The following is a 20,044-nucleotide window of genomic DNA, read 5'->3' as shown; positions in this document are numbered from 1 at the left end:
CCGCCCCCCCTCTCTCTCTCTCTCACACACACACACACACACACACACACACACACACACACACACACACACACACACACACACACCCTGCCCCCCCGCCCCTGCACATCCGCAGCGGTGACTGGCGAGTAAAATACAGAAAAAAATATACGTAAGCATCGACGAATCTCGACGCAGGCGGAGTGGAGTGTGATGCTGTGCGTGCAGCGAGCAGCTCTCACAGACCTCTTCAAGCACCGTTCGTGTTGCTGACATCGCTCAGCAAAGCAAAGCGAGTACAATTGGGGCCCGTCATCTAGAGACTTCATTCATATTCTACTGTCGCCTACCTGCCGCTGCCTGAGGTTCTTCGGACACAATCTACAGCAAACTATCTTAAGGTTAAGGACATCTACCAGTCATTATTTTTTTCATTTAACTTAGGCTTACTGCATTAGGACATTTGATTGTATAAGCGAGACTAATCTCGGGCTCAAGATGTTAGATCCATCATCCAGCGAGGAGGAATCCGACGGTGGGATAGTGGAGGAGGAAAGCAGCCATAAAGAGGCGTCGATGGCACCCCAGTCGTCCGGGTCCCGGATCTCTCCGAGCCGGACCAGCGAGAGCTCCGGTGGCCTGGCGCCCAGCAGCAGCAGCCGCAGCAGCGGCCGGCCGACGAGCCCCAGCCCGTCGGCCCAAAGCGGCGGTGATGTGCACGAGAAGGAGGAGGTGGAGAAGCTGCAGCGCGAGGAAGAGGAGCGTAAAAAGAAGCTGCAATTGTATGTCTTTGTGATGCGATGCATCGCCTACCCGTTCAACGCCAAGCAGCCCACGGACATGGCCAGGCGACAACAGAAGGTAAGACTGAAGAAGGGACCTCTGTGGTGCAAAGGTTAAAAAAAGAAAAGAGGAAAATTAATAATAATGTGCCACATGTGTGGGGAAAAAAATGTTTTAAAAAAAATGTAATATGTTTAAAAATATGTTTAAAAAATATATGTAAGAAAAATGAAAGAGGGCTTTTTCGTCAGCATATGCTGACGAAAAAAACCTTTTTCGTTTTTTTTATTACATGCTGTCATTGATGACCTACATAAGACATACCACCACTGTATAGGTTTTGACCGCTAGGCCTATTCAGTAGGGCACACGTATATAGACCCTATTTATAGGCTAACACACTGGTTTGTTTTCTTGACAAATAAATATTGAAATCATGCGTCCAAACACAGTAACATAAGGACATTATCGCGCTTCGAAGCCCTTGATAGTGAGAGGAGAGAGACATGGCACTGCTGCAGAGATGCAGACACTGTGCAGTCAGTGTCCCTCCACAAATAAACACAAACTATAAATCAGTTACAGAGCTCGGCAGCAGCCCCATTCATTGATAGGGCTTTCAAGAGATGTTTGGATTGATAAAAACAAGTGTCATTGGCCTGGTTGGGCGACATTCTCGCCAAAAGTCTTTTTACCATTCGCCCCCCTTAAGGTCGGCAACGACATGCCATATGCTCTTTCCTGTTGGCGGATGCACCCAATTCCAACCCATTTGCGCCATCATTTATCCAGTCATTTGTTTTTCTCCCAAGGTGACTTTTTAGGCACAGACCTCCCAGGACAGGGAAAGAGAGAGGGAATGGGGGGGATGGATTGTCTCCTTCCCAGAGGATGTTCATTGATAACTAATGAGAGCACTACAGGGCTGCATGGCATTTAATCTGATTTCTGTTTGGGGGTCAGGCTGTGTTATGGAATAAGAAGTTACTCAAAGGCACAATACTTAAAGGCCTTTCTGCTGTTCAGTTTTAGTTTGAGTGTAATACATAGCCTACTGCAGGCTAGTTGTGGAGTGCAGTAGGCTATTCGATATAGCCTGTTCTATGGCATCTTCATTACATTGTTTTTGTGAAACCTATAGGCCTACAGTTACACAAACACCCATAAAACCTATTTGTAAGCAATAACCAGTTAGATTTATTATAGCCTACTGTAGGCACCTGTATAACATTGAGCCGATATGTAGGTCTACTGTATAGTCCCTTTTCCAAGGTCGAAAGCTTCTCATTATTTTTGATATTTGGGCCTATTTATTGTCTATAGCTTAGCAACATTGTCTATAGCTTGGCAACATCCAGCTGATAACAACTAGCCATAGTATTCTGATGGTGCCAAATCAATGTTCGCTACCTCAGTGAATATGATTGGTCAAACTAGTCACTTAGCCTGTTATCACATGCAAGGTTGTATCACAGGACGTCTCCTCCTTTCCACCTGCTCCATATGGACCACTGGACTATTCAAGTACAGTCCATCTACAGATCTGCTATCACGTGTTATTTATGCCTACAGATATTTTGCTGAGTCATGCAAGTACATGGCAGGGATCAACTGCAGGTTTTTTTTAGTTGTTTGTTCTTCTTTTTTGAAGAGAATGTTAATTAATGCACTCTTTCAGAGAGTGTGTACACACGCATGCACCCCCCCCCCCCCCCCCCCCCACACACACACACACACACACACACACACACACACACACACACACACACACACACACACACACACACACACACACACACACACGCACGCACGTGGGCACACACACGACACACATGCAAATTATTCAAACACCATCTCCTACTTTTGGCAACTGAGTGAACCGTTTGGCAGTCTTGTTCAACAGTAGAACAATCCCCATGTTCATTTCAGATTTACCCAATCAAACCATGTTTAAAAAAGAAAAAAGAAAACAAACATACTGTACCAGACACAATTAAGCGGGCCTCTATATACCTGTCAAGCTGCCCCTCCAATGAATTGTGATAAAAATGTATTTGATTGTGATTCAAGATATCATTTTTTTCATAAACACATTTGGTAAAGGCACACAATAGAGGTTCAGAGCATTGATTTAGTCGTATAAAATGAGGAAGTTGCATTATTATATTATATCTGGTTGGTCAGATATTGTAATTGCTTTGTGGCTGCTTTGTAGCAGTATACAGTAATTAAGTAGACTACCTTTTCTTATTAATTTATTTCATGTGAGCAGGTTATATTTTTCTTTGTGAATTGTTACAAAGATCCCAAACAAAAGTCCAAAAAAATTATTCCATTTTCATTTCAAACTGGGTTTCTCAACTAGTCACAAAAAATAACTTACAATAAATGTTGAGCTAAATGTAAAGGGGGAAATAATGGAACGTAAAATAATGTTTTGGAGGCTGCTATCGCTTAAAAAAAGACTTCACAAAGAATTCACAACCACACCGTTTGTAGATATATTCCACTTAAGTCCCTGGGAACAATTTCATGGAGATGGACTTGAAACTCTGCTCATGTAATATTTTCCAGAAACCTTGTGTCACAGGAATGTGATGTAACAATTTCTTTGATGAAAAGACTTAAATTTATACTATATGTGAACTATTATTTGGATCACATCCTTTTATAATCAGTTACAGCGATGGCTTTACTATCACAATAAAACAAGTCAAGCATGCAGAATATGTAAGATGGACTGCTGCTTTGAATTACATTTTGGGTGGAAAGTAACTAATTACATTTACTCAAGTACTGTACTTAAGTACAATTTTGAGGTACTTTTACTTTAATTGAGTATTTCCAATTCTCAATACTTTTACTTCTGATCCACTACTCTCAGAGGCAAATATTGTAGTTTTACATCACTATAGTTATTTGAAAACTTTTGTGACTATTTACTTTATAGATTTTAATTATTATTACAAAACACACATTAACCACTTCAGCCCCATTTAAACTGGGGCTATTTGAAAATAGCTCACAACGCGCTGCATTCCGACACGTTTTGAGCTTGTAGATCTGCTATTTTCAAAAGATTTTTATATATTTTATACATATGATACCTTGTGAAACGGAACATTCAGCATAATGAGTACTTGGTACTTGAAGTATATTTTGATGCAAATACTCTTGTACTTTTACTCAAGTAATTTTGTATTACCGGACTTTTACTTAAGCAGTATTACGTAAAGGGATATTTCACTTTCAACATTTTTTGGTGTCATTTTATCGTCTACTCAGGCTTTTGTGAGCCCCCCAGACAGTTTTTAAGTTGCTTGATTCAGTATTAAGATATTTATATACATTTTATCAGACACGCCCCCTTCCTATACAAACCCATTGTAACTTCAAACTCACTTTTAACATGTTAGATTAATCAAAAACATCCGTCCTTGGTTCTGGTGACTCACCCTGCCATCCTAATACGTGAGTGGGCCGTGTTTTTTCGATTACTTTTTTCATTTATTTATTTACATTTTTTTCATTATCAAAGATGAAGTCACTGGATTAGGATGGAGATTAGTGCAGAACCTAGAACAAGAGATTGAAAATGTCTCCCCTAGAACAAAAATGTGTGGGAGAGAAAAGCACATTTTCTGCACCGAAAATGCCACATAATCTTCTCTGGAATAGCACAGAATTTTGCGCAGAATGTTAGTGAAACAAAAGCATAGTAATAATTTGTAAGATGTGTTAGATGTGTTATTTACACAAAAGATGTGTTATTAACACATCTTTTGTACTGAGCAGATGAAATATGCCACTGCACAGTGGTGTATACCCTCTCATGTCATCGATGTCATGTCACTGTCTCACCGACTCACACCTCCTTGAATTACTAACACAAGTCAGGCTTTTTAAAGATTATATGCTAATGACTCATGGAGATTGAGATAACTGAAGTGGAACTACCCAAGCTCATTAAGTTCATAAAAGATAGGGTCACATGGACAAAAGAGGAGAGTAATGAAGACAAGAGTTTTCAAGTATGAAATCAGTGATTTGCACAAACGGGGAAGAGCTTTAAATATCACAACAAAAAGCAGACAACAGTCACTCCTGTCTTTCAAAAATGTAATTCAAACATGTCATTCAAAGATGTCAGTCTTGTGGAAGATTGTTCTGCAGTTACTGTAGTTGAACCCTTCCAAGTAGCTGCATACATATTTTTATTGTGAAACAGAATAAAATAGAATCTACAGTATATAATCCACCAAGCCACATATACAATTCACAAAGTAAACATTTTTATATAAATAATGCATGGCGTGAGTTGCTGAAAAGGGCATAGATGTGTTTCTTTCCTTCAATGTTAACTTCTTCCTGTCCTGGTTCTGTCCCTAGTGTTTTTATATCCACACCTGATAATCTGTAGAGAGAACTGCCATATGAACATACATATTAGAATAGAAACGTTACGAGTCCAACGTGTACATAAAACGGGTTGCAAAAAGTAGCTTTCAATATATTTCTAAAAGTTAGATAAGAAGATCTTTGAACATCTAAACATCTAAACCTCTAATTACATGCCCAAAATAGCGATACCAGGTTGAACGTGGTTAAAAACACACTGCATGAATACTGAAAGGTTTTTCCTCCAAGCCTTGTTTTTTTTTTAATGGTCATTGGACAGGGCCCAAGACACATCCTCTATAGTCTCTATACTGTGACTCTTGCTGATGTTCACATGCTGATGTTTCTCTTCTTCCTGCTACTCTGTTGTGTTCTAGAAGAAGGCTACACCTAGCTGTCACTATTCATAACAATAAGGTGTACGGTAGTTAGTTAATTAGGGGGAAACCTATATGTCTTCACTGAGCCAGTGAATCTGGTGAACATCCGCTTTCCAACAGACAACTCAATTAAGATAGATAAATGGAGACCACCGACAGTTAGAAATCCACTCAAAGAATGGAGACCTTTACCTGGTTCTCAGTAAGACGGAACGCTCTCACACACAAAGCACAAATCAGGAGCTCTCTTTGGCCTTGGTGAATTTGGCTGAAGTGGAAAAATGCTTGGCAGCATGTAGAACCGTGGAGAATAGTTTTATTGTCAGTTGGTTACAAGATTTAATTGGTTAAAACGTTTGTACTAGTGCTTTGTGCTTAATGCTTTTGGCATTTTAAATGCATAAATGCCAGCATTACTATACTAGCATTTGAAATAAAAGCCAGTGGACATCAATAGGGATAAAATAATGTTTTCAAAAATTCAAATTAACGTCTGCTATGTGGTGTTTGAGCAATGACTTTGTTATTTGTTGAAATATTATTTAATATACAAATTCTAATAATTCCTCTTGATTGCCAAACAGAATGACAACAGATAATTAGCTAGACCATATATGTAGACTTAAGCCTAAGCTCTAAGCCCTATATATACTAACTATGTATGAATTGTTGCAACCAGGCGGCAAGGTTTCACTCTTGAAAATGAAGCCAATGCGGAAGTAATGAAAACGCTGCAGTTCTCATTAATGGCCTCAAAACAAGAGGCTTCAAAACAAGTCTGTAGAAATTTAATGGGTGACCTCACGCTCCCTTCGTCCATAACAGTCTTTAACAGTATATGATCGCAGCGACAAAAATGCCACCAGATACCATCTATCTAACAGCATTACATAACGTATAACCTGTTAATAAATACAAAATCTGTGCGCAAACTGTAATTTGAGTATGCCAAGTTTTCAAAAGTTGCTCAACTGGACCAACATTATTGCAGTTGAGTGCTATAATTCCTAGCTATATCGCTATAATTCCTAGCTATCAGTTTTAGATATCTTTTGGGAAATGTATATGGGAGAAGAAAATATAATTCATGACTAGGCTGGTGAGCAAGGCGAATGATCAATCTTGCTTGTGTAGCCCTTGAGGGACATTGTGATGAATGTACTATATTAAATCACCAATGACAGTATTTTAAGATTAAGGACTTTCTTTATTTTTGGCTGTTTAACATTCATATTGAATCATCATCATATTTAGTGGGATGGTGTTAATTAGCTATTTGTGTGCAGGTAATTGTTTCGTGGGTGTTGTCATGTTTTCGAGTCTTTGTTATTGCAAACTGCACACAATTGGAATGACTTCTTGTTCTTGATAGTCTAGACTAGAGTTAAATGACAAATTAGCTGGATCATGTTCTCATAGTCAAAATGAAATGAAAGCATGATAGAGAAACAGGTTAGAGAAACCTGATGTATTTAGTTATTTGGTATTTCTGAACTCATGCAGTTGTGCAAAATATTCAATCAAAATGAAGTATCGTTTTAACCCATTTTGGGTGGGAACCCCTATTTGTAACTATACCTTTCAGGACCGGAAGCCCTTTTGGGGTCATACTTCAGAAAACCCAGACAAATTCGACAATCGACACCATCTTACGTCAATACAATACATTAGGCGTAGTAAGCCTCTTTTGTGCCTTATCACGGGTGCTGCGTCTTCCTATGCAGTGCCTTAAAAACAAACCATTACACTGCTCGCCTCGCGTTAGCAAGCCAACCTCAATCTGTGTCTGTGACCTTCCATCTTCCTTGGGGAGGCAGAGGCTGGGTTCAACGTCTCTGCTGAGATCATTATTTGTGCCACCAAATGAAATCCAACTGGTTGACTTTCTCTGTTTTCCAAAGGTTTTCTCATCTCTGTTTAAGGAAAAGCAAACAACACAAATGTGTCAGACTCACATTCATGTTGCAGTAGGCTTCAGGCTTAGGGTCAGGCTTAGGGTCAGGGTTATCATAGCAAGTGGCTAGAGACACAACAGGTTGAACAGACAGGTTCTGTAAGTGGTGGATCGAGCATGTTTCAAAGACAGTTATCCTATTTGTATTTCTTTATTCATTCAGCTGTTAACATGAAAGTTGGTACAAAATCATTTACGTATAGTCATCACATTTAGGTAATATGAAAGTGTATATTTTTGTATTTCCCTTCCATTTCTTATTGATAAACACTCATGAAGCAACCTTTCATGTAGTTGAAGCCATATCAAACAAGGCTAACAGATTGGTACTAGAAAAGAAAATGCTGAGGAGATGGATAACCGACTTCAAAAAGTTGAAATACAAGTATACATAAAAAGCAGTAGATAGACACTCTGTGGCTGGGGGGGAGGGTTAGATAATTAGCAGAGAAAGACAGATAGTGAGAATCAGCAGAGAAAGATGGCGAGAGTAAGGAGTAAGTGGTGATTTGTGATTGGGGGGTGGCAGGAAAGGGTACAATTTATTTTCTAGATTCTTGATGAGAGTAATGCACCAGCATAAGACAGAGGTGCCAATGCGCAGTCAGCTTTGTGTCCTGTATATGGACGCATTATGGTATTGCAGTGGCTACTCTTTAATGTAATTACTCTAGTAGAGCCGCAAGCATAAAACTCTGTGCCTCTCTGTCGAGATTGACTCACGGCAAAATTACTGTCCAACTACTTCTATAAGGAAATGTCATAAAATTGACTTTTTATTTAATATCATGACTCATCTTTCATGACTGTCTACGTTCACGGAATTTTTCAACTCACTATGAACACAATTGGAGTAGGGGTGGGGGAAAAAGCGATTCACGCAAGAATCCAAATGATTATCTTATACGATTCTGAATTCAAAACTTATACCAAAAATCTATAAAAAAAAACATATATATATATAGTTTAAGTTTCTCCACGGGAGGTAGTCTAAGCCTACAAAGTTTATTTATGTAAAAGCATTTAAAAAAAAATATTATTACTTTCACTGTCACTGAGAATTGAGCAATACTTTTATTCTTTTATTTGTGCCAGTTTAGCATGAATAAATGTTACCATTTTACTTTTGCCTTTGTGTGTTTACATTATTGCACTCAGTTAATAAAATAAAATAAAAAACATAAAAACAACATAATGTTATACACACACTCTGCGTTCAAGCCATAATTTGCTACACTGCCTTTTTTAGCATACAGTAGACTGGAGTAGATCCTGAAATGAAATCTCCCTATGTACTCTTGAATCGGGTATAATTTTCTAATTGAGAATTTATAATTGTATAGGCGCTCGGGTGGCGCAGTGGTAAAGTCACTGCCCACCACCATGGAGGTTGTGTATTCGAATCCACCGTGGTGCATCCGGCTTTGTCGAGCGCCTACACAAACCCAATTGGCCCGTGTTCAGGGGAGGGAAGCAGGGCGGGGAGGGTGATATCGGTCATTGCATGTAGGCCTACTCCTACGGGCTGGGGCGGCACCTGTCAGCGGGGAGTGTTGGGTGGGAGGAATAGAACGAAGGCTCTATGTCCCCTATGTGGGGGCTCCTCACTGTCAGGTGAGTCAGTAGGATACGACAGCAGTGACAACACAGAAATGTGTGTGGGGAGGAATCAATTGGCATAACGACTAGAAAAAAGGGGTAAAAAATGTATGGGAAAAAATAATATATATCATGACCCCATGACTTGAAATCGAATAAAATCAAATCCTTCACACCCCTATACTGTAAATGTCAAAGCCCAAACTTTCAACTTTAAGAACAGTTTACAGATCCCAAAGGGTCAGTAAAAAGTGAAGAAACCAACCAGTTATTTTGGCTCGTTTCTTTGAGGCAGTTACTGTTGGCAGAGAAATTGCTGTCCATCACATAATCATTAAACATCAACGCATAAATCAGGTTTAAGCCATCCTTGCAGACCTGGTAGAGGCATATTTTCTGCTCAGTGACTGAATGAGCGCTGTAAGGAATCAGCTGAGACTAGCAACAGCTTTGTGGCTGCTGCCTGCGAGTCAGGTCTGTGAAGACGTAGGTGTTGAGAGGACGGGCCCACTGAACACTATGTTCTCCATATAGCACTCCCATAGTGCCTGAATATGTCATCAACCTATAGGAGCTGACTGGTTTTATCTGTTTTATCCCTGTATGAATCAGATTCTAACCACTTAAAACCCTCTAATACTTAGTTGACCAGGGTCGGCTCCCTACTTTGTCCGCTCTTTTTTTATGCCACATCTCTTCACCAAAAATAACCCACAAGCTTACAAAGCATCATGTTGCTATGCGTTTTGAGCTTGTAGATCTGCTATCTGCTGGGTTCAAGTGGCTAAAGCATACACCTGGCTGTTTGCTCACCCTTTGCAGTGTTATTGACTCAGACAACGCTGTGTTTGTGTGTCAGAACAAATATAAATGTGAGCCCTCTCTGGCCGGGGATTTTAGGCTATGTTTATCTCTCTTTGATTATGATTGGAGCTTTTTCACTAAAGCCTGTGTGTGTTGTAGCAGTGTGTCTTGTTTGCCTAAGCCTGCCATGAGTGTATTTTGTGCAGCTGCCATGCAGCACTTGTTTCCATACTTTGTGTTTTCTGTTTACTCAGATGTAGGCTAGTGGTGTCATCTACAATGTGACTGAAATGTCCATTGTCTGGCTGCTGAACACAGTCCAATGGCTCTGTGGTGATATACTATCTGGCTCTTCTCAAGCACAATAGGTTTGCACACAATATAAAGCCTTTGGCTTGCATATTATCCTTGCATCTGGTAGCCGGTTAACAAACGTTTGTGTTGCTATGAAATTAGACTGCTGAAGATTCTACCATCTTGTGTTTCAATAGCAATTTGTATGGGGTCGGCTCTGTACTTCTCCGCGCTCCCCCCCCCCCCAAAAACCAAATATCTTTGCCGAAAATAGTCGATCTACGCGCTCCATATTGAATACTCCGTTTTTTGGGGGTGCAAGTAGCTGAGTGGGTGAGTGAGGCCTTCTGGTATAAAAAAAGGCCACGTCTCGGTTCGCCTCCTGGCCCTCCCGCCCACATCTACGCGTCAAAGTTTCCCCTGAGCATGACACTTACTGTAACAGCTAACAGCTCTGAGTGCTCATCATGACCATCAGAGCAGCCATCAGCTGGGTGTAGGTGAAATTGAATATCCCCCACAGAAATTCACCATTTCTGCATATCATGGAGTTCCGTGATAAGCATGCCCATATATGTAGTCTAAGCCCGTCTATGACGTCAGTGTACTCCATATATGGAGATTTGCATTTTTTAATCGATGTTTTTCGGCTTCCCATTCGACGCAACACATATTCGTGTCCTCTGCGATATGGACGGCAGGTTTGAGGTCGGGCCCATTTATTGTTGTGGACAACTGGATCTCCATATTGCCTATATTGACATACCGATCGAATTGGTGGTTCTGGACTCTTCACAATCAATCTCATACTTTGTCTTTGGAGCCATAGAATAAGTTAATAAAACACCTCCATTATACATGCTTTCTCAAGGTTATAAAACTACTGGAGAAAGCTTTCGTGTCTTAGGCCAGTTTGCGGCTGCATGGAAATGCACTAGCTATACTGCAATCAATTAGCTAATTACCCCACACTTCGAAGAGGAAAAGGACAAAGTGTAGATATACTGCATATCACAACGCATGTATTATACATAACATAACATAACATAACAAAGCATATGTTGACACATTTACAAGGCGATAGCATGAGGCACTTATGTAATAGTCTAACAAAGAATTGCACACAGCAGTAGCCTACTCATCATCACATGCACAGATAATCCACACACAAAGGAACAAAAACACAATCAACCTCACATAAACATCCCACGTTCACGCCCAAACTGACACACACACGTTATGTTGATGTTGAGCTGTCCAGTTTTGTTAATATCCATAAAAACATGGAACCACCAGGATTTAAAATGATAACACATTTAGTTTTTGAGCCTTAATCCTTAACACCAACCATCACCCACATAGTGTTAACCCAGTAACAGAAACTATAATCCCTTAACGCCCATGCACATTGTAAACACCCCAATGTTACTGTATATCAGGCCTGTGGAATGTATGTTTGTACCCCCTGTGTTGACAGGTGAGGGCTGATTAATGTCACCGCCCACTTTATTGCACATCAATGAATCACTGTGTAACGCTGTGCAATCTTGATAAGAGCCAGCGAGAGGGAATCGATAGGAGCAGGGCAGAAAAGCGGAGCTTGGGGGTCTAGGAATACTGATGAAAATGGAATACCCTGCCCCACCCCCCAACCCCCCATCTATCAGGATGTTTACCAATCAGCAGAGTTCTCAAATCAATGATGGACAGGAAGGACGTGAAATGAAGAGCATGTAATTGTGGAAAGTCATAAATATATTATGTTGAGTAGTCCTTTGTGATGTGTGAGCTGAGCCTCATTTTGTCCGGTGCCATGTGCGCACATAGACTGTGTGTGTGTGTGTGTGTGTGTGTGTGTGTGTGTGTGTGTGCGTGTGCGTGTGCGTGTGCGTGTGCGTGTGCGCGTGTGTGTGTTTTCTGTTGTGTCACTTAAAGTCCGAATGGCCAACACAAACTGTCAACATAAGCAAAAAGTATTATAAGGTCGGGGCTTGGAGATAGAATGCAGACATGCAGTGTGCGAATTGTAACTGTCTGCCACCACACCATCTTCAGTCCACATTATTAATCTCTTACAATCTCCATGAAAATATAGCTTTAGGGAAGTGATTCAGCTGTCTTCAGAGGAACAACAGACCGTGGTCATCTGGTGGTTGTATTCAGTTAGCTAAAAGACACTCATATTGCCTGCTCCCGTTTTCCTGTGAAAATACTAGTATTTGAATTACTAACTGGAATTGTTACTGTATATGGTCTCTCACTCCCTCCTGTAATCCAATGGGAATTAATACAGTATGCATCATCATCATCATCTTCATCAGATGAAGATAAACAAGAAAAACAAAGTGCTTGAGAAAACTAAAATTGTTAAGCAAAGCACATACTCAACTAGAAAAAGTGCTCCTCGGAGCACAGGTCTCCGCCAGGTCAGGTAGGTTATTGTGGCCTCCTGGTGGCGCTATAACAGGCCCATATATAACATTTTGGGCAGAGATTCTGCTCTGGCATCCAGGGAGTGTGTGTGCACAGTTTCGCTACCATCAAGCCAACGGTGCCAGAGATTAGCTGTCCACAGAAGATTGAAGGACGGACACACGTACGGACGGACGTACGTACAGACGGACGGGTGGGTGTCCGTGTGAGTGAGCAATTGTTTAGTAGAAAGGGCTTATATAATATCCTTGCTAAGGTTTGGTCGTGAGGTTAAACTTCGTAATCTAACTTATTCTCCTCTCCTCATTACACATGAGAGTAGGCTATTTAGTATTTACTTCATTAACGCTCAGCATGAGGCACTCACTAATCTACAAGTTGTCAAGTGGGACACGTTGTAAGCTTGTAGATCTTTCCATTTTGAAGCGTGGTGACGTTTATGGTCTGACGTTCGATTTCCCTGTTGCCTTTTATGGTCTTAAATGGGGCGTGGAAGAATGCAAATGATCTCCACGAGCACACGCCTCTGACTGTCAGACAAAAATGAGGAACACATGTGATCCGCACATTTCAGGGATTTACACAGGCGTTGGTGAATCGCAAGTCAGTTTTTGCTAGAAAATACACCCTCCTTCAGTCACTTTATTTATGCGTTATTTACGACCAGCTTAGTGAATCGGGCCCAATGTGTGACTGCTGGTGTGACCATCACAGCTATGGAAGCTAACATTATCACCTGGGAGAACAGCAAAGGCACAAGGCTCCCTTGTGCAACACCAAACGTTACGTCTGAAGCATGCTCTCCAACACTAATGAAAAAATGTCCTTCCTGTAATGTATGTTCAGAAACAGTTTACAACACATTCACAGCCAACTCATCTCTCAAAGGGATTTATGATGATTTTGTTATTTGTATTGAATCCTGCACTTAAATCAAGTGTAGCCCAGTGATTAGTTCATGCCCTTATCCCTATTCTAATACATTTAGTTTAAGTCATTCTAAAACAGTTGACTAAGTAAAAAATGTATGCCTTTAATAAATAGTTGTCCATCATAATAATTAGCTCTCTAAATAAATAGGTTTTGGTAAAAATGCATTTCATGGTGTGTTAAAAGGTTACATTCATTGGAGAGACAGTGGAAAAAACCCAATAACGAGTAGTCATGTAAAACAGGTGTGCCAGTGCTGCTGGGTTTACTGAGCAAAGAGTAAACTAGTTGTAGTTAACGAGGTAATTGATGTGTTTGTCTTTGATGTTTTTCATTCTGTGTGATGTATGATCAAGTGGTGTGTGCTGATTGGGGATTTCTCAATTGTAAGAGTGGGGAGAGGGGATGATTGCTAAACAGATTTCACCTGTATGACCTGAGTGTTTAAGCGCCCCGTTTATTCCATGCAACACGGTACCGGGGTGCTACACAAGATAAGGAGAACCAGATCAGATGCCTTATTAGCATTAGAGCTACATGTAAGTCTCAGATCACGAGGTACCTTAGTTAGAGCAGTTTCTGTCCGAGGATTAGCTCTAAAACCTGACATGTATCTAGACGATTGTTCTCATTTAGAAAGTTGTTAAAACTTTCTAAATGAGAAACTTTGTTAGAGGAATATCTTGTTCTAGTATAGTATTTAGAAAGGGGGAGGTGGGGTCTGACTTGCTGAGTTGGTCTATGTTTTTTTCAATTATCAGTTCAGCAAAAGCTTTGGGAGCCTCAGCTTTAACCATGAGTTTTGTGCAATCTGTCTGTGTCTGTATTCAAGGAGGCTGTCTGGTTTTTTGACAGTCTTTGAAAATCTGTCTGAGTACCCCCTTCAATCCAGTGTCCAAGGACATACACAGCAATTTAACTTTGGGACAAATGTACCCAAATGGATCAATTTCTACACAATCAGAACTTCTTATCCAATTAAGAATGCTGATTCAATGGTTGATGTCTCTCATTGAAGTTTGGTTTAATGACGCTTCTAAGTTTGAATAAAATGTGTTCTTATAAATGTAATGAGTTTGGAAAAGGAGCCTCATAGATCAATTGTCTGTGTGTGCAGGCATTATAGTGAATGCACTATATGGTGCATTCATTTGAAGCACAGTTTTCATTATCACAAGAGCCAAGGCAAGCAAAGTGGAGCCCATTAGTTGATAGTAAGGGCTGTTATTTGTCCTCTGTTCAGAAGACACATACTCCCTCAATTTCACGAGGGGACCAACAGCCAAACAAGCCAAGTTGTTGGCTTGAGCCTCTCAGTGTATCCGTAGCCCAGACTGATTATTTTGCATATTATGTGAATATCATCTAAGATTAGTGTTTTATGTCAGTTTGTATAGATTTATTTGGTCCTGGCTGGCCTGGGAGTCATTGCAGTTAGCATTTCTTATAGTGACGGAACCACAGCAGGGACCATCAGCACATTCTCTCAGTCTCGCTGTTCCGGTACTGTACACAAATAAACTTGTCTTGTGAAGCAGAACCTGAAGTATTGATCTTTGATGTTTTCCCTCCACCTGGTTTGTCTTGCTTTGTTATATGTTGCAAGATAGTGTTTTGTGTTGAACATTAGACACTGTCATTCTCTCAGAGAGAGAGAGAGAGAGAGAGCTTACAGCCACATTACTGAGCTGAAATGGTAGTTGGTTCTCCTTTCTGTGCTGCAGTATGGAATTTGAGTTCTTCCATGTATTCCCTTTCAAGGACAGTTTGACTTCTTTACTATCGAAAGCCACTTTGTTGCGCGACAGTGTTGTGGGCTGAAAATAACTGATCTACAAGTAGATCTATGGGTATATCAGCAAATTTGAGCACACGACACTGTATGACGTAATAGTCTGGGATTAACTTGCAGTGTCCTTATCCGGTCCAAAGAGATCAGTGGATATGGACATTGTTTTATGTGGTGTTCAATAAGAGGCAATGGTTTCTTTCATGAGTTTTATTAATACTCTCAGGAAGGCTTCATTTGGTATGTCCATGTTTTAACTCATAGTGCAACCCGATCTCACACACAAACACGGTGAAATAGCACGGATTACATTCTGTACATACTGTAGACTGTAGACTAGAAAAACAGAAAACCTGTGCATAGCCGCCTCGTATCTCCTCCATTGACTTTGTTACGCTTTGGACCATGTCGTAGGCGCGCAGTCTCAAGCGAGCTGGAGCCACGTGAAGCACCACAACGTTTGCTTGAGCCTACTCAGCGCCGTCCGAGTTCTATACCGATAGGCACAGAATCGTAAACCATGTTGTGGGGACTGCTCTGCTTCCGTGTTGCAACCCGTGTTATTTCACCGCGGGATCCGCAGCTCATGTGCACGGCTTTTCAGGTTTTCAAGTCGTCTATTTACGGAATTTTCATTCCGTACTATTTCACTGTGTGTGTGTGAGATCAAGTCTTAGCCTTTTGTTTTAGCCTTTTAATGTTTTCTTTTCTTTTGCTTTCTTTTTTCTCCTAATAAAATTGTTTTTAAGCTGTTTTGTAAAGCGACTTTGGGTACTAGTGATGTATTATTATTATTATTATTATTATTATCAGGCTGCATAGTGACTGCCGTGGCGAGAGTAGGCCACTCGATTTATGTGGGGAACAGTAACATTGCGGCCCACACCTGGACAGTGGACAGTAGAGTAGAAGGTGGGTTCTAGAGTTGGTGGGCTCTAGTACGGATCACACTGGTTCATTTGGAATGACCAAGTTATACTCACCAGGCTTTCCTCTGCAGTGGTAAGCCTGGTGAGTATAAATTAAGCATCATTCTTTCTCTGTCTTTTGCTTTCTCTGTCACTCGCCTCCTGTGGGCGTATGTGTCTGTGTGTCTGTGTTTGCAGAGTGTCCACTTTATGTGTAGGAGGACTTTATTGTGTGTGTGTGTGTGTGTGTGTCCTCTGTGTGCATGCGTACTGTATGTGCTCCTGCGTTCTTATTGCGCAAAATTGGGGACCGTACCTATGTTCCCCGCTTTCCTAGGGAGAGCGGGGAACATAGGACCTAACCTAAACCTAACCCTAACCCTAACCTTAGTGGTGGAACATAGAACCCGGGGAACATAGGGATGACCCCCAAAAGGGACTATGATTTTTCTCTGTCTCATCTCAGTTTTCACATCAACAACATGAATTTTGAATGATGATGTTCCATTTTTGTATTGAGAGTGTGCAGTAAAATACACACAGATGGCGATGACAGTGCAGCACAGGCACATTGAAATGTGGTACTTTTCCATCTCACTCCCACACTCTTGTCACTTGAACTACTCAAACACATACAACATACAGCACTTTGTGACCAAGTCCTTGTTCTGTGTTAAACAGCCTTACACACCGTGTCATGCAATTAACGACTAGCGAAAATGGCCAATACATAAATAAAATAAATTGTTTGAAAATATCATGACAACATTGTCGTCGGGCAGAAACCATGTATCTCCATTATGTCATCATTTGATGTTTGATCGTACATTAATGCCCTACAAGAGTGTCGCACAAAAGTAGTGAAAATAGCAGATCTACAAGCTCACAACACGTTGTGAGCTTGTAGATCTGCTATTTTCACTATTTCATAAAGAATATACATAATAACAACGGAACGGTTTTGGACAGGAAACAAGGTTTCCACCCGACATCGACGACATGCACCAAACAGGGAAGCCAGGTTGAAACCGGTTAATACACATACTATAGCATTAGAAAACAAGCACCATGAAGGCAGCGCTGTGGCCACCGGGTCACTGGCTCTACAGTAACCATCTGTGAATATCAGTCCAGGAACTCTTTCATCTTGACCCGTGTGAGTGCACGCAGAACATGAAACACTGCTAACGCTAATTTATGCTTTGGCGGATTTTCAGGATGAAAATATGTTGTTTTTTGTTTCGAGCAATGTGTTGCACGGCACTCTTTCGCCGACGCATAAATTACAGTACCTATTACAGTAGGTTTTACTGAACAGCAAATTGCCTTGTGAGTTAAAGTGACACCGTCAGAGAATAAACAGGAACATACAGTCTTTGATTTATGTAATAATCAAGGACTGGTTGGTTGATGCTCATAGAAGATCAAATCAGTCAGTGTGTTTGTTCATATCAGATGCTGACAAACTGACAGAGCTCACTGCTCAGAACTGTCCTAGTTCACCTCTACAGTACATTACTAGTCATTATAATCCATTGTAGACATGACCTCATAGAAAGTGTTACCAAAGGATTTTTCCATTTGTTTCAAGTTGATTTGGCTACTTACCACAGGGGCTCTCAACCATTACTCTCTCTCTCTCTCTCTCTCTCTCTCTCTCTCTCTCTCTCTCTCTCTCTCTCTCTCCTCATATTGTTTATAGATTACAGCGCTGCAATATTATTATTTTTTAAACTTTAAAAAAAATGTTTCCCTTGGACCACCTGCAATTATGCCACAGACCCCCAGTGGACCATGGACCACTGGCTGAGAAACAGTGATTTACGTCTAGTCTCCATTGGTTTGGCTGAACCATTGATGTGTCCTCTATGTGTCCTTGCTTCCACAGATAACCGAGCAGCAGCTGAAGCAGACCAATGATCGTTTCAAGGCCTTCCTCAATGGAGACACACAGATTGTGGCAGATGAGGCATTCATCAACGCTGTGCAGAGCTACCATGAGGTAAAAACATGTTCTAGGGCTGGGCAATATTTATATCGATATTACATTGGATAAAGTGATATGAGACAAGATATCGTCATATGACCATATCATATTTGTCCATATTGCCTAGAGTATAGGCCCTAGACCTGTACTACTGTATTATTTCATACTTCATAACGCTTCATGATCACTGTTTGTAACTTACTCACAGAATGTGTTGGCTTATCCCAGCACATGCACATCATACACTTTGGGGTTGGTTGAAGAAATGTAAACAGGCAGGCGAATATGCATAACCCCTTCTATTAAAATCTCTAGCAATTCTGTAATATGTCCGCTAATTATGTACATAACTTTCCTATGAGCTGAGCAAGAGACAGCATTTGCATTAGCTGTCAATTTATGGAGTAACTTAATTAGCATATAAATGAGAGAAGTAAAAAAAAGTCCTTCCAATGCTCTGGACATGTGAGTGAATTCTAGAGCAGGAAAAGCCTTTGCATTGACTTTGTATGTAATCGTCACATCTGGTGTGAACACACCTTTACACCACAATATACATTAAAGGTAGGGTAAGTGGTTTACTTTGGTTAAAATAAGTGTTAAATAGCTCTATGTTCTGATAGTACTCATTGCTATAGAGTGTTTGTTCAGTTAAAGGTGTCTCCCATGTCTCTCCAGCTCTTTATTAAACAGAAAATGCATTTTCAGTGTGGAGTTTGCATGTTCTCCCTGTGTCTCTCAGGGTAGTTAATACCCTCACAAAAACATGTAGTAATCCTGGTCGCTATAGGCCTACCGCCTCCCCCATGACAGCCGGGGCGCCTGATGGAGGGGAAGGGAACTGGTTGGAATAACGTGTTCCTTCCACACGCTACGTCCTACCAGGGAAACTCCCCCCTGTCAGGTGACAAGAAGGTCAGTTGGCTCTCATGCATTGAAGGAGGCGTGAGCTCGGCCCTGGCCTCCCTAGGCTAGTGAGGGGAGTGTAGCGCCCAGGATCACTTAGAAAATTGGCACCGGGTGAAAAATAAGGGTTACAAAATCCTGGGATACATTTTTTTAGAAAAAAAAGAATATAGTACTTTAAACTTAAAACAAATATATATATATATATATATATATATATATATATATATATATCACTTACCCTACCTTTAATAAATGTCACAACATACCCCAAAACCCCCATATGATGACAGTGTTAATGTGCTGACATTCACCAACTCTTGCAACAAAACTTCTAACTGCACTTAATTAAGTCTTGACTGAAGAATCCGCAGTACTATACTTATTTTTGTAATGTGTTAAAGGTACAGTTCATAATACGAACATAAATATCCCCTGAAGTATGGGTTTGGGTTTTCTCATCTGTAAAGTGATTAATTATTGTCTAGCTAGACATATCCACAGTGGTTGCTTTAATTTTGTAAAGATTGGACCAGACCAGAGTTTCCTGATAATAGGGTTATGAAAGTTGAAAAATTGGCAGGTCAAGCAAGAAAGTATTTAGACCTCAAATAAAACCTGTGCCTTTAAAGTAGAAAAAGCTAATAAGTTGCTGTAAGTCAAGTCAGTTGAGAAATTGGGTCATTTTGTCTAGTTAAACACAGTGGCACCATCATTGAAAGCCTCTGTGATTATGCAAATTATGGAATGACTGGTTACTTTGTCCTTTGTATAACAAAAGCACACATAATCAGCAATCTGCTCTCTCCACCACAATGAACTCCGAATGCTCCAATTTTCAGAACAGACTGATCGACTTCCACGATTTAGCAATTCATTGCAAACCGTAAATCCTGCCAC

The 20,044-nt window shown here is 40.6% G+C and overlaps 1 protein-coding gene across 3 annotated transcripts in view; it reads left to right on the top strand.

Annotated features, from left to right (window-relative positions):
• Nucleotides 1-477: 477 nt before the first annotated feature.
• Nucleotides 478-20,044, top strand: part of LOC311048886 (calcium-dependent secretion activator 1-like) — a gene marked incomplete at both ends in the record, with an annotated part of 96,307 nt that continues 76,740 nt past the window's right edge. For all 3 annotated transcript variants that reach the window (XM_084062220.1, XM_084062218.1, XM_084062219.1), the window contains 2 exons: nucleotides 478-840; nucleotides 18,140-18,253. In XM_084062220.1, coding sequence (XP_083918346.1) covers nucleotides 478-840; nucleotides 18,140-18,253 — 477 coding nt within the window. The remainder of the gene's footprint in view (nucleotides 841-18,139; nucleotides 18,254-20,044) is intronic.

Source organism: Gymnoscopelus microlampas, assembly GCF_963454915.1.
Source record: "Gymnoscopelus microlampas genome assembly, chromosome: 7".
Classification (NCBI taxonomy): Eukaryota; Metazoa; Chordata; class Actinopteri; order Myctophiformes; family Myctophidae; genus Gymnoscopelus; species Gymnoscopelus microlampas.
Note: the sequence above shows the minus strand (reverse complement) of the source record. Positions and strands in the feature narration are given on the sequence as shown.